Source organism: Pogona vitticeps, chromosome 4, assembly GCF_051106095.1.
Source record: "Pogona vitticeps strain Pit_001003342236 chromosome 4, PviZW2.1, whole genome shotgun sequence".
Classification (NCBI taxonomy): Eukaryota; Metazoa; Chordata; class Lepidosauria; order Squamata; family Agamidae; genus Pogona; species Pogona vitticeps.
The window spans coordinates 209,159,743-209,175,571 of record NC_135786.1 but is presented as its reverse complement, the minus strand read 5'-3'; the positions used below and the strand labels follow the sequence as shown (position 1 = coordinate 209,175,571).

At 40.1% G+C, this 15,829-nt stretch overlaps 1 protein-coding gene across 1 annotated transcript in view; it reads right to left on the bottom strand.

Annotated features, from left to right (window-relative positions):
• CNBD1 (cyclic nucleotide binding domain containing 1) overlaps positions 1-10,624 on the bottom strand; it is a 161,793-nt gene extending 151,169 nt beyond the window's left edge. Inside the window, exons 1-3 of the mRNA XM_078393088.1 lie at positions 10,620-10,624; positions 9,672-9,776; positions 3,772-3,885 (exon numbers count right to left, since the gene is read on the bottom strand). Coding sequence (XP_078249214.1) covers positions 3,772-3,885; positions 9,672-9,776; positions 10,620-10,624 — 224 coding nt within the window. The remainder of the gene's footprint in view (positions 1-3,771; positions 3,886-9,671; positions 9,777-10,619) is intronic.
• Between the last annotated feature and the right edge of the window lie 5,205 nt (positions 10,625-15,829).

The window sequence follows — 15,829 nt, the reverse complement described above, 5'->3', positions numbered from 1 at the left end:
CAAGACCAGTTCGGAATATAAATTTAAGAATACAGGAAACTGAGTGTATGCCTTCACAATAAAATGGAACTACTGGGGTTACAGAATATTTGAGATAAATTTCTTTTTGCAAAATAATTATTTGTTATTGTTCTTTCAATAGGCATTACTGGATTATATAGGGAACTGTATGAGTGAAAAGTGGGGAAGAATACATTGAAGTGGCAGAAGGAAAATGGAGGAAAGGTGAATTTTAACTACACTATTTCAGTGCCGGGTAATTTCCAGCCTGTCATAATTAGGAAAGTTTAACTACAATATCTGTTTGCATAATTCCTGGCTGCTGTGTGCATGGCCCTTAAGATGTTGCTTGATTATAACTCCTGTCCTCCCTTACCACTGGCTATACCAACTGGTGCTTATAAAATTTGTTAACCAGTAACATCTGGAGGGCAGCATGCTCACCATTATTAAAATTAGCATCATATGCTTAAATATCACTTAAATATCGCATAACTATTCATGCAGTTATGGAGTATGAGGATAATCTTAATTCCCCAAAGCAAAGAGAAGTAAACCTATCAGTGGTCCACATTTCCTCATGGTTTATTTTGAGCTGCAACATCTGGTGGGAAAGGATGGATGATATTCTTGTGAGAAATACCAGGTAGGCTTACAGAAACAATTTTGCTTTGCGAGACGGATCAGGTTTTTTAACTTGAAGAGAAGCCTCTCAGCTTTCTTCTACTGCTCACTTTTTGGTGACAGCCTCAAGAAAAAAAATGTGTTATTGAATCACTTGGGGACTCTCAAAATTCCTCAGAAATGTCAGTGGCAGCTATAAGTAAAAGGAATCAGAAATGGTACAAAATCAAGAGGACACATATTTAAAAGGGTGCTGGGATAACAGAAAAATTGAACTATTTTCTCAGGCAAGCAAAACAAAGGATTTATTTAATCCTACACATGAAAGGCCTCACTAATGAACGTGGCTGTTCTACTTCTGATCTTGTTCACATCCTGCTGTCAGGACTCAGCTGCAGAAGAACTTGAGCTGATTCCCTGGAAAATGTCATGTTTGAATAGATAGATAAATGAATAAAAATATAAGTGTCAGTCTGTGCTCCATAGACAGTATGGGGTGGGTGGGTGAAGAGAGCAGAAATTCCTCAACAGATACTTCATACACACCCTTCCTATAGTGCTGGACAACTGAGGTCACCTGAAGGAAAGATACTTTTCAGGGACTCAGCATGTTTTCTCTGTTATAATCTATCTATATATTGTATACATAAGGAGCAGTTTTCCTGGACTTATTACCATATTTTGTGACAAAAGCAGGTGGAAAACCAAGCTGGAAGGTAAAACAATTCCTTTTCCAAACGTCTGAGATCTACAAATTCTCATCCTCCCCAACCTCCCACTTCTATTTCAGGAATTTTGAGGGGAAAAAATTGTGTATTGATCCCAATGCATTTCACACCAATGCTATCCCAACATTAGTATTTGGTTCTGATGTAGAGATGGTTCATGACCCACAAATTGCCCCCCAGTAACCCAATGAACAACAAATCAATTTGTCATTCGTGGGGTCTTTTTTTCCCCCTTTCCCTCCCCTTGCTATGCCCTGGGGCATAGCAAGAGGAGGGAATGCAGGGATCAAAGCAATCCTGCAGTGGTTGGGGGATCCCTTTGATCCCTCTTTGATTCCTTCTATCTTCTTCTTATGCCATGTGGGGATAGGAAGAGGAGGAAAGGGAAACCAAGCCATCCCCCAGCCCCGGTGGTGGGATTCCCTTCAGGCAGGCTTTCTCAAGCCACCTGAAGGGAAAAACCCTCTCTGCTTATGCCCCCGAGGAACAGGTGATCCGCGGGGGTGTAAGCAAATAGGGAATGACAGGATGAATATAAAAGGGTTATATTCATTGCTTCATATTCGTTGGGGTCTCTGGAACCCAAGCATATAAAGCAACAAATATCTGATGGATCAGGGATATTTAACGAATATCCAAATTCATTTTTAAATTTGTCCCCATGTCTTTTCTGGTGCTGCCCTATAGCTTCACTGTGCAGCGCTTCCTAAAGATGGACGCTGGAGAGTGCAACACAGAAGGAAGCACCCTTGCTCCAATAGTCTGGAATAGTCTGGTGCTATGTTCTAAAGTTAAACCAACAATTCGTAACCTTGGGTCCCCAGATGTTCTTGGACTAAAACTCCTAGAATCCTTCATCTCCAGCTTCTGGAATTCTTACAGATTCAGTCGCAGAACATCTGGGGACCCAAGGTTGGGAAGCACTGTCTAAACCACATAAAAGGTTGTAGATAATGATTTCTGGATGGTTTGAGCATCTTCTATTCTGATCATCATCGCCTATTTGTAGCAACACCTGGGATAAGCCCTGCCTCAAAACAGCTTGTTGTACTGCTGCTTTGCCCACCATCACAAAAGGAACAAACTCTGATCCTTTTCACCTGAACCAGAGGATATTTTCTTCCTAGCAACATTTAGAATTGGCTACTGGTTTCTCTAAAACTTTTCTACTTTCTCCTCTATACTCTTTTGCTGGTGCTGCTGCTGCTGCTGTTCAGTTGCAAAGCTAATAGCTGTGTCTTATTTCTATTTTTTTAAAGATGGAAATTATTTATTAACTGTTCTGTTGCACTAATATTCATTCTATTTATATATTACGTTGTTGATATTTGTCATTATCTTGATGTTTTGTTAACAATGGTTTAGCAATTGTGCGCCATCAAGTCAATTCCAACTTAGGGCAGCCCTTATCAGGGTTTACTAGATGTGGAGTAGTCAAAAGTAGTTTGCCATTCCCTTCTTCTAAGGGCACTTCTAGGACTGTGTATCTTGCCCACGGCTAGTCGGGTTGGCTTGTCTCCTGGGAGATACAGTGGGGAATCAAACTCCCAACATCCACAACCAGGTACCTAACTCATTGAGCTGTCTAGCCAGCTAATACTTTACTTGGTATGTAATTGTTCCAGATCTTCTTCATTTATGAACATATTGTTAATTTTCTGTCTTATATGGCTGTGGCTTTCTTATTAATTAATTAATTTGTTTGTTTGTTTGTATGTTTGTTTTCCTGATCAGGAGACTCAAGGTGGCTCATTGTATTAAGAAAAAAAGAATTAAAAAAATAGTGAGCTATACTTTAAAAAACTATTAAACTATGAAACTCATTAAAATACGTTGAATAATTAAAACAGATAAAACATTAAAAACTATATTAACCAAAAAAAATGGCATTCAGGGACTCAGCCATGATTCTTAAAAGTCTGCCTGAAAAGGTGGGTCTTCAGCTGTAAGTGGAAGGGTTAAAGGGAGTGGGCCAACCTGTCTTCCTAACGGAGAGCATTCCATAACCTGTTAATGGAAGGACAGTCTTGATAAGCTGCAGATAGCTCTCAGGTGTTGCACTGCATTCTCATTTTGCTGCTTGGATCTTCGTTTGCCCTAATCTGAAAGCTAGTTACATAGAATTGATTAATTTTAGCCGCATCCAGTGAAAGACTATGAGACCTTCAGTACATTTGGATTCAGTTCTAACCAGGAATGAGGGGGAAAATACATTTTGGGCACACCTCTTTGAAACAACAAACAGATATTTTGCTCAAGCAGAAAATGGATTTGCCACTAGCTACCAACCTTTGTGTTCCAAGATGTTCTTTGGAACCGTTCAATGGCATGTGGTGCCAATGAACAACCTTCAGTTATCATTGTCTGCTTATCCTTCCTGGAAGCTTGCATACAAAATGAAAATGAAAGTATGAATTACCCGTTTGTTCTTTTTTCAGGAATACCTGAGAAGATTGCTTTTTCTTTAATGAATATAGTGTGATAAATTGCCATAAACTGTTGATGCGCTTCTTCAGTGGTGTATGGATTATCTCTGGAGGAGGAAAAAGAGAGATAAAGACATACAATAATGATGTTCTAGGAAACATTATTACTTGTCACAGACTTCTACTTCAGCTAGAACATACGTGTCAAAACAGAGAGCATGGAAAAGTTACTTTTTTGGACTACCACTCCCTGATATGTAGGCATGTCTCTGAAATTATGTAGGCATGTAGGGATTCTATCAGAAGAAAAGCAATTCTGCCAGGAGAAGGGAATATCTGTAGTTAGAAGAGGTTTTCCTTGGCTCCTTGGAAAAGCTGAGGAAGTGATTTTTGTTTTTAAAAAGTGTATTAGGACAGCACATATGCACTGTATCGCTTTTTTAAAAAATGCCAAACGGGAAAATTCCTCCTGGAAGTTGGAGGGGGCAACAAGGGCAAATTTTATCTGGAAGTTGAGTCATGGCAACTGGACTTCTTTCTTATTAGGTTGAAATGCTACTCATCCAAGTACCTTCTTCAATTAACGTTTTAACCTAGTAAGAAAGAAGTCCAGTCGCTGTGACTCATCTTCCAGATAACCTCACTTGGCGACTGAGAATCTTCACAAATAAACAGAATTGTAGTGTCAGAAGAGATCCCAAGTTGGAGACCATCTTTAAATACCTGCCCATGTACAGGATGTTAATTAGAATCCATTACCAATTAGGAGCGTATTTTAGTGATTTTGTGTGTTTACTGTGGTGAAACATTTCTAAAGAGAAACTCTGATGGAGTGAAAGGGTGTGAACGGATATGGAGGAAAGATGCTAAATGGGAAAGGAAAATAGCTAGTTGAAGGGCACATAGGGAATTGTGGCTTTCATGGCTGCTAATGTACAAAACAGAAGGAAATTTTGACTTTATTACGTACATGTCCAAATTCAATAGCTTCAGAAATATGCCAGATGCTATGAATTAAAGCAAGAGGTCTTTCTTTTGTTCACTTCTTTGATTTGTACAAGTTCTTGGGTTCATTAGGCATGGCCATATCTTCCATCACAGTTAATATTTTAATTTTTTTTCAGGGCCTGAAAGGAATGTAAATCCCTACTTTTCATATTAGAAAAGGCAGCAGGTGCAGTCTGATATGCATTTAACTAATTTCATCACCATCTAAATATACCCCAACTGAATTTTCCTTTTTAATTATGTGCTATCTTGAAGAAAATTGCCCTTAATTATGCAGAAATGCATTTTTGAAATGTCCTGAATTTAAAGGTTATGCCACCAATAAATTATTCAGACTCACATCCTTCAGCTCAAAGTTTTATTTCTCCTTCATCACTGTGGCTTTTAAAACTTTTTCCTCTCAAAATTCCATGGATGCTTGGACAGACGTGTACTCAACTGGTAACTCTCTATAGCTCAGTTGAGACAATTATTCATTAAAGGGCCAATTCGAGGCAGATAGCAGGACTGAGTTCTGTGGAGACATCTTTGTACAAACACCACAGTCAGAACTGATCTTCACGCATGCCTTGTTGGAGTTTTTGCAACCTTGCATGCTGCCTTTAGCAGGGAGGGATGTTTCTGGGCTTAGGTGGCTGTCCATCTATCCAGCCCTAACAAATAATTCCTTCCCTACCTCTGTATACAAAGGGAGACCCGCCTCTCTGCTCAGTGCTCTTTTCTTCTCTTTAGTCTATTAGGAACAATGAGTCTTTTGAACTCTATTTGCTGAAAGGAGTTCTATTTGTCAGTTTGTTGTTTGTTCTCTTCACTACTGTAAGGAAAAAATGGTTTTTATTCTTTCTCCTACTAATGTCTCTGAGTTAGATATGGAGACTGTAAGTGCTACTCAGTGGGGGAAAGGAGTGGACTAATCTGGGGAATTTAAAGCTGTTCAGCTTTGTGATAGATAGATAGACAGACAGACAGACAGACAGACAGACAGACAGACAGACAGACAGACCGACCGACCGACCGACCGACCGACCGACCGACCGACCGACCGACCGACCGACCGACCGACCGACCGATCGATCAACCATGACCAGGAACGATGATTGAGTCATATGAGCTCTATCTGCATGCAATTGGACATGGTTATAAAGCCATTTTTGGACAGTGTCACTGAAGCGACCAACATGAATTTGACCCAACTCTGGGAGGCAGTGGAAGACAGGAGGGCCTGGTGTGTTCTGGTCCATGGGGTCACAAAGAGTCGGACATGACTAAACGACTAAACAACAACAACATAAAGCCATTTTAGGCCTTCAAATCAACATGTGAAAACCTGTGTTACCCTATTCAGTCATTGAGGAAGCATGTGGATGCCATGCATGTTAAGGGATGTGTTCTAGTCTCACCCATCCACTGTTGGAAATGTGACCCTCTGTAGAAGGAGAAGCTGCTGTAGCCGTATAACTTCTGCATGAACCACAATTTATGGTGGGGTTGGCTAACATGGAGGGGCTATGCTGGTACAGCAGCCTCCCTCTCTTCAAGTGCATCCATGTACAACACAATGACTGGGGAAGATATCTTGAAGATGTGTGGAATCCACACACTTCCTTAATAACTGAACAAGGCTAACTTAATTAAGGCATGCAGATACAAGCCTCTATGGGATTTGCAGTCCAAGAACATCTCAAATACCCAAGCTTGGGAATCTCTGCTCTAGACTGCTCCCATTGATGTCGTCAACATTCAGGCTGCCCTTTGCTATATAAAGACTGGCATCCTTTTTCCTGCTGGCAATGTGGTGCAATATTGAGCAGCAATATCAGGCCGTTGCCTGGCCTTTTGAATTGTGGATACAGGAAACACAATACACATAAATACATATATTCACATTCACAGAGAGACGTTGTCTGTCTCTTAGCCTTCAGAATGTAAAAGAAAAGTTAACAACCCCCCCCCCTCGAAACCAAATCATGCCACTGCCAAGAAGATTTCGGCTATTGTTTACTAGGGATGAGTGCTAATTTTTCTGAATTGTTTGTTCAAAGACACAGGCTGTTTTGACATATTTAGTTAAGTTTGTTAGCCCCTGTTAGATTTCTTGTCTCCGGTGTGATAAAGAAATAAGTCCTTTTCCTTCAGAGTTTCCACAAAAATCATTCAAAATGCCTCTGTAACAAAACTGGTCTCTATGCCCTTTCGAAGGCAAAGCATATGCACGCAGCTAGCATGGAAGAACTGGCCGATCAAAAGCACACCAGCAATATGTCTGATGCCTGTTGTCCATACAACAAAGCAACTTCTTGTAGTTTAACTAGATCATCTGTGCAGTTTGCCCAGAAATTACCCTCAAAAAAGTGAAATATAACAGAAAATACGTTCCCCCTCTTGCAGACGAGGGGGGGAATGGTTTCTTATTTTTCATATGCAGAAATATACAACTGTATCATCTATGCAACCTGGCCAAAAATGATGCATTAACAGCTACCCCCAAAAGTTTCTATTCATCTATATAGAGATAGGAACATTATTCATAAAATGTGATAATCAATTCAAAAACAAGCCTCTTTGGCATGAAAACATGAACAGGATGAAGACTTCTGTTAATCAGAATCCCTTGTTGTTATTTATCTGCATCCCTCCTGCTAAAGCATTCAGGAAGAACTAGTGTTTTGAGCTTTAAGGATTTCAAGGGAACTGTCAAGCTCTTGCTTGCAGCCTGAGGGAAAACTCATGTTAGAACAAAGCAACAGGCTGTGTCTTTTTAAAAGAGATACATGATTTCAGTCTTGTTCTGCCCGTCTTGATTGATCTGCCTGAAAATATTCAAGCCTTCCTACACCTGGCTGTATTCTTCCATGATCTATTCAGACAACTAATCATAAAGTGCTTTAAAACCCTAGTTTCTGTCTTAGAGATTGCTTATTGCTTAAAGCAGCTTATTGAAACATTTTTCTTCTTCTTTCAAGCCATTTCAACTGAATTGTGTCACTTGTCAGCCTTTGATCAGTCCCAAACACTTGAGCTAGTCTTTATGTGGATTCTGATGCTGGTAAAACCGAGGGTTAAGCCAGACAACATGGTTAGCACACTTTTAGAATAGGTGCTCCCTCCAGTGGGGAAATACGTCAGTTTGTCATAGTATGTGCTTCTTCTTCATCCACATTTCTTGAATTTCATGTGTTTTGTTTTATGATTGGTCAGTAAAAAGTAAACACAAGCTTAATTTGCAAGTTAAATACTGAGGCACATTTCACTCAGGAAATCCTATAGTGAGAGACAAAACACGTTAATCACAAGGAATCCCCTTTAAAATCTGTTTTTAATCCCCTCTGTTTTTAAATTCTACTTACATGGCTCATGTTTCACTCAATGTGCCCTTTTTACATGCTGTACAAATGATGAGTCAAACAATGTCCTTTAGTGAGTCAAATAGCAGTTTCAATTGTGAGTTTCATTATGATAGCATTTGAATGGAATGGTATTAAGAAAACTTCTTCCACCCTGTTATGTGAGTGAGTTCTTCCCCTGTGGCATCTGTCTGCTAAAATCTACAGTGAAAGGAGATCCAAATATGGAGTACAGTATTTTCTATTAAGCCCCTGGGATAAAACCTGGACAACTCATCCAGAGATGGCAATTTCATTGAAAATCTGTAATACAGGTAAATACCACCTGTGAGTCACATGTGTGGCTACCTAGAGGTCTATAGGTTTTTATTTCCTCCTGCTCAAGACTTTGTATGTATAGAAAGGTCACTATCTAGCAGCTGGCAAATCACAAATATGAAGTTTCTAGGCAGTGTTTGTTACATACAGCTATGACCTCACCTGTCCGTCACTGCTAAAGCTGTGAGTCATCTACCAATGGGCTGACGGAGGGTGGGACATAAGGGGTGGAGCTGTGGTATAAATGTGAGTGAATGTGTGTGAGAGAGTTTAGATAGAGCTTGGATAGGGACTGATAGGGACTGACGGCTTGGATAGGAGTTAGGAGATCTGTGTTATAGTGTGAGAGTCTGTGTGTGCTAGTGTCTTTATTACAGTGATTGAATTATTATTTATTATAAGTGATTTACCATTCTTTTTATTTATACCCAATAAACCTGAGTTTTATTTTGAATCATATTTAGGCTTGAAGCTACTTATTTGAGGGAATGGTTGGTGGCAGTGGAAAAGAAGAGTGATTTGGAGTGACGTAGTGACCCCCCTTTGTGAGGTAGAGGGAGGCCGTTACAGTGTTCATTTGCTGGATTGTACACTGTATATGTTTCAAGCTGTTTCCCCAACCTGATTATTCCAGAGTTTTTGGACTACAACTCCCAGTATTCCTGACCATTGATCATGCTGCATGGGGCTTGGCACAGAAAGGAGTTGAAGAGCAAAACCTCTGGAGAGCATCAGGTTGGGAAAGTCTGCTGTAACTAGGGATTGGATTTTTTGGATTTTCAGATACCACACTTCTCTATTATGGCAGTTCTGCCTACTTTGCAGGAACCTTATGAACAATATGATGCCCCTGGCAGAAAGGTCTAAGTTCCAAAACTTTGAGGCTTGGCTAGGCCACGCTTCCTGTTCCTGCCCTATTGCTAGCTGACAGTCTTCTTTCTGAGAAGGAAGCTTGGCCTAGCTAAGAACTGCCATAATGAAGAATTATGGTATTTGAAGTCCAGAAGATCCCAAAATCCATTTCTAGCTGCAACCAAATCTCTCTCTGTGTTTCTCATAATTCAGCTGGGAAGATACAGAAATTCATGTCTAGTTGAACATTCTAAAGAAATATTTCTCCAAAAAAGTTGACTGATTTTTACATGAACATTTTTCTACCAGAATAGACTTATCACGAGGCTTCTCTTATTTCCCACCGCATAAAACTAGTCTGCAAAACTAACCTGCTTTGAAGACCATTGATGTTCAGCAATGCATCCAACTGGTTGTAGTTTATATTCCGAAAACCTGCAGAGTCAGGGCAAAAGCAGGGGGAATGCTTATGTGGGCTTTAAATATATATAAATATTTCCGATTACTTGCAACAAAATACAGTCACAAACAAATTAAGTAAAAGAAACGTAATGACAACATGATCAAATTGCAAATTATTTGGTGGAGACTAAAATAGATTGGCCAAATACTTTTCTTTAAAAAAAAAAAAAAGAATGTATATCTGTCTTTTTTGAATGCCTAATAAGGACGCAGATTTCCTAATATCGTAAGGGACAAGAGGAGTCCAGAGTTTATAATAGTGCACTTGTGCTGGTCTAGTAGCCCTGGAAATGGTCAGGTCCTACTGTAAGATGTTCAGATTAGTATGCCACACCTTTCTCTGGTAAATTACATCATCATGATACACCTGATTATGTCTCAGCCAGCCATATTTACATATGTCCTGTAAAAGGACCAGTCACTGGCTAAAATTCTGTTGCTTCGCATAGCACTAGAGCAGGTTAATTGAATCAGTAGGGATTTGGTGCATCAACTTCTCCCTAAATTCCCTTCCTTCCAATGGGCCTACTTTAACTGCAGTTTATTGTAGTATACTAAGCCATAGTTAGAGTTGGCCCATTTGAATGAATGAAACTTACAAAGAAATTGAATCACCAAACCCCCACTAATTCAATTACCCTACTGTATTGCAACTCACTGCACTAAACAACAAGATTTCAGCTATTATTTTCATCTTGTTTTGTAGAGGTCCATCTGCCAGTTTCTTGAAAGCCTCAGAATCTTTTGGGTGTCATTCTATGCCATATACTTCATGGGACATGCTGTATCTCCAGTCCTCTGAATGAAGAATTCTGGGAGCTATAGCCCCCAAAGTAACTTTTATAGGTACTGCTTACTTCATCATTCATGTACTCTGAATTTCGGATCAAGCAGGTCATGCTATTTAAGCAGGCAACATTCATAAAGATAGACTAATGAAAAGCATCCATACAAATGGACTAACTACAACGTTTGAAGTTTGCACTTGTGATTTTTCACGTGCTAAAGTCAGACATCAATTTTATGTGGCTCATTGCAGCTGCTATACCATAGCTGCGTCGGTTAAGATGTGAACTGGAAATCCATGTTTCAAATCTCACAGTTGCTGCAAACTTCCTAAATGGCTCACATAAATCATCCTCCCTCTGCCTTCTTGCAATCTATAATATAAATCTAACATTACTGACTTATCCTACTTATTATGAGGATCACTGAGACAATGTATGTGGAGGCTCTATGCTGTAGAAATATACTAAATATAATTATTTCTTCTAGGAAAAAGTAATTTTCAATTAAAAAACACACACAAAATCTGGTGGAGTTTTAAAACCAAAGCTTTCATGGACTCCAGCCCATTTTCTTAAAAGCAAGTGACATAATAGATACAAGCTTATGCCAAATAAAACTTGTTAGCCATTATAGATTGACCAGTTTCTCTGTTGTTTTTGCTATAACACACTAACACAGCTATCACAGCTAATTTTCAATTATTCACCTTTATGTAATAGATATGGGCCTAAATTCAACTGTTAATCTTGAATGCATTAGACCCATTAAATGAATGGAGTCTTCCAAATACAAACCTTATCTAAACTTGATTGATTCACTGATCTACTCTAGTTGAATTTAGGATAGTGTATCAATGGGTATCAGCACGAAATATTGGCCCCTGAAATATATTGGCTGTGGAAATGGGTAAGAACCACAGTTTGCCACTTTAGCAGTTCAGCCCAGTTCAGCACAGCACCCATACAGGTGTTCAGCAGGCATCACACATTCCCCTCTTCCACCTTTGTATGTTCACCCATTCCTCAGCCAAAACACACTTCCCTTCCCTGCTTCCTCAATGCGACTGCCCATTCACCTATTGCAATGCACATTTCCTTCCTCTGCCTCTTCTGACAGCTGCCCACTTCAATGAGGTGGTGGGGCAGGGAAGCCCACAGCACTGCCTTTGAGTGGGCAGCCATGAAAACAACTTGAAGTGCATAATGACAACAACAGTGTGATATTACAATGCATTAAGAAACACGTGGATTGTGTTTGGAATATTTTCCTCTTAGGATGTGCATGCACATTCTAGGAGCTCTGAAATTATGAGCCATGGATGTTTCCACTGCTGATAAAATGTTCTGTTTACAAACAAAGGCTTTGCACATGGATGAACAAAACAAAACAAAAGTATTTTGGAAACACTGTCCTTCAGTGTTACACTCAATTTGCAAAGATCTATTTGGAAATTTTCACACTGTGAACAGAACAACATTATCCTATACTGTGGGACTTGAGGGCTGATGACAGAGTGCTTCAGAGACTAGAACAGGGAGGTGAGGGAAATGCAACATGCTGAAAGAAAAGTTTTGAAACGCACGGAAGAATAATTTGGCGCAGATACGTAATTGCCTCAGGTGCTCTGGGCATGTGGCATGCCTCTAATGAAGCGACACAAGCATAGCTTTTGGATTTTTGCAACATGTTTTGGTTCCTCCAAATTGCCATTGAAAGTGACACCATAAAGGACACAGAAAGGATTGTCAGAGAAGTCTGTCATTCAAATGGCAAATGGACTGAATGTTTTAGTGAAGGGAAGAAGGGGGTGAACCTCCTTCTTCCCCCATACCTGCACTTTAAAGATTCTTTTTTCTTCCCTATCTGTAATCTCAGCCCTACGGACTGTGAAGCAATGTTTCCTGATCACATTCTCAATTAATTGCACGACACAAATTCAATTCATATTAATTCCAGTAAATTAGTTTTATTTTCTAATCCTTTTCAGCAGCTCTATGTGACAGATGGAAAGTGATCATCATCTGAGCTTGGTTGTTAATGTTTTCATAGGGCATTTGAACGTGAATGTATTTGATAACTGTTCAACTCACTCTTCACAAAATTTTGGTCCTTTTCTGAGCCTACTGGGTCTACTTAAGATTACAAAAGCAATATTAGTCCTCATGATGTTTGCCAACAGACACCATTAGAGCTAAATCCTGAGTGGTCCATAGGGCACATAAATTATCCTTGCACTCTGTGTTTCTCCACGAAGGCCAACTTGTGAGCAAATGGATGGTTTCCAAACAGAAAGAATAATCTCAACACAAAAGACTGAATGGAAACTGCAGAATTTTTAGCACCATATGTTCATCTCCAGCAGTCTCAGATCTGTATGTTTTCTAGATAGCGGCCATTCTAGTTGGGGGCGGGATATGGCTGTAATTTAAAAAGTAACTTTTCTGATCTCTGCTCACATTTGAGTTAATGAATATGAATCTGTTTCTTAAAAAACTATTTTCATAGGTTCACTGTAGAAGTCTTCCAGCAACACTGTGCTGGAACCTTCCAAACCTGACATGGGTAAGGAATACAGGCCCCCATAGATATCCCAGAGTCTGATCTCTCACATGAAGATAGCTCTCTACAACTATCACAGGAGAACCCTTCTGAGCCCATGACAATTTTGAATAATGAAGAAACAGACCCAATTAGAAGCTGGTTGTTGTGGGTTTTTCAGGCTCTTTGGCCATGTTCTGAGGGTTGTTCTTCCTAACATTTCGCCAGTCTCTGTGGCCGGCATCTTCAGAGGACAGCACTCTGTGCTCTGGTGTAGTTGGCTTGGGAGTGGAGTATTTATGGCTGTGAGATGGGCTTTTGTCTTTTTCTGTAGATGGGTGATTAGTGTGTCTTGTTGTGGGTGTATTGTGATAAGAAGGAGAGATTATCTATCACTGTGGTTGATGGGTGTCATTAGCTGGTCTTTTGTGTGTAGTGATCACTCATCACCCATCTACAAAAAAAGACAAAAGCCCATCTCACAGCCATAAATACTGCACTCCCAAGCCAACTACACCAGAGCACAGAGTGCTGTCCTCTGAAGATGCCAACCACAGAGACTGGTGAAACAACCTTCAGAACACAGCCAAAGAGCCTGAAAAACCCACAACGACCATTAGATCCTGGCCGTGAAAGCCTTCGCCAATTTGAAGCTCTTAGGAAAAGCATTCAGCTGCAGGGGAAGACTGCTTAGGTGAAGAGGCTTCTTAGGGAGTAGGGTGTCTGGCTCAGATGGTGGTGAGAAACAGGGAAAGGCATTAAGTTGTTGAATGGCAGGGCTGTATGTGATACCCAGCCTGCCTTGTACCTTATAGTTTAGCCCACTGCCCTCAGGAGAAATGAAAGTGGCCAGGGTAGAAGCAGTATTTAATAGCTAGTCCAGTTAGTTTTTGAACATGTAGCGTTTTTGCCACCCTGTCTTGAGGCAGAGAAAAATCTGAATTCAGCTCTGGTTGCATTCATGATGGTGGCCACTACTTGTGCAGGTATACACTAGCAGTTTAAAGACTTGTTTTTCTTTATTTAGTTCTTCCTAAGGGGAAAATGGGGGGATGTGGTGTCGGTGCGGGTTAAACCCCAGAAGTCTCTGTGCTGCAAGGTCAGAAGCCATGCGACAGAGTGAGCTTGTCCCAGCTCCTGCCAACCTAGCAGTTCAAAAGCATGTAAATGCGAGTAGATAAATAGGTACCACCACGGTATTCCATATCTACTCACGCTGGCCATGTGACCACGGAAACTGTCTATGGACAAACACTGGCTCTACTGCTTGGAGACGGGGATCAGCATCGCTCCCTAGAGTCAGACACGATTGGACTAAATGTCAAGGGGAACCTTTACCTTTACCTAAGGGGGAAAACTATGTTGGCCTTTTCTCCCAGGGTATTTCCCATCTCTGACTACCAGCACTCCAAGTTTGGCTGTGATTCTTTGTTGTTGTTGTTGTGTCCGACTCTTCGTGACCCCATGGACCAGAGCACGACAGGCCCCCCTGTCTTCAACTGCCTCGCAGAGTTGGGTTACTTTGCTCCAAATGGTCTCCGTTTGGATGGTCTGACTTTCAGAAGGTGAAAAGTACAAGAAGACAGAGCTTAAATCATAATATTTGACATGTTTCTACACATATAGCCAAATCTCAGGATTAGCTAACAAAAACTGTAAGAAGCAGTGCACACTCACCAGTTAGCATTCCTTTTGATCCTTTAGCCATGGAAACCGGCAATAACTGTTTTTTCCTCTGAAGAAGGTGTAGGAGAAGACCCAGTAGAATGCAAGCTAACATTCTAAGAATGCTGAAATAAATTCTGATGAAGTCACAAAAAAGAAAAAAAACAGAACAGCCATTTGAAGTTTAGAAGACCATTGTTTGCTGTCACCATAACTTGTCCTTTCAATAGAGAAATTAATGCTTTTCATTTTTATCAGGTTTGAAGATCAGTTCAGTTTCCCCAAATGCAATCACCTTATGGTACCTCAAGCACATTTATTAACACATTTATTGAAATATAGGCTTTTGTGGATCACATTCCATTTCATCCGATGATTGTATACATTCAGATAGTGAAAATGGAAAAGGTGTTTCAGTGAAGTGATGCTAAAATGTCAAGAAATCTTAGACGTATCTGTAGGTGTGTCACAGGATCGTGCAGCACAGAAAGGAATCTAGAATCCCATTAAATGAATTGGTAAATTGGCATGATGCTGAACTGCTTGAGCAGGTTTATATCACCTTTTATCTTCGGAGTGCATCCAAAACTTAACCTTGTTTGAACAGTGGGATGTGTCGTTCAAACTGGCTGGCTCTTCTGAAATGCCAGTGTAGAAATGCTAAGGAAGATGGGTTCAGCCACTAAGTCATCTTCTGATCTGCAAACTAGACCACTGATATTTCAGGAAAAAAAATTACTGCATTACTGGGCAAGACAACAGCCCCCATTAAAGGACCGATTGTTATTGATCTCACTGATCTATGCTCTAAAACCGAAGTTGGTTTAAGTAGGCAATCCATAACTATGCACCTTTGACTGGTATCATTAAGTTGTAGAAATCTATGTGTGTGATTGTTGCATTTTTTTTCTTCCACTTCATCTCCCTTTTTTCTTTCTTCAAGTAAACTTTGCTTTATCTGTGGACATTTGGCACTGTTTTTTGAAAGATGTTTCTTCTTAAACTTAGTTGAAGGAATATATTTTGCAAAATTCTTACAATTCACATCTTGTTTAGTCATTAAGTTGTGTTTGAC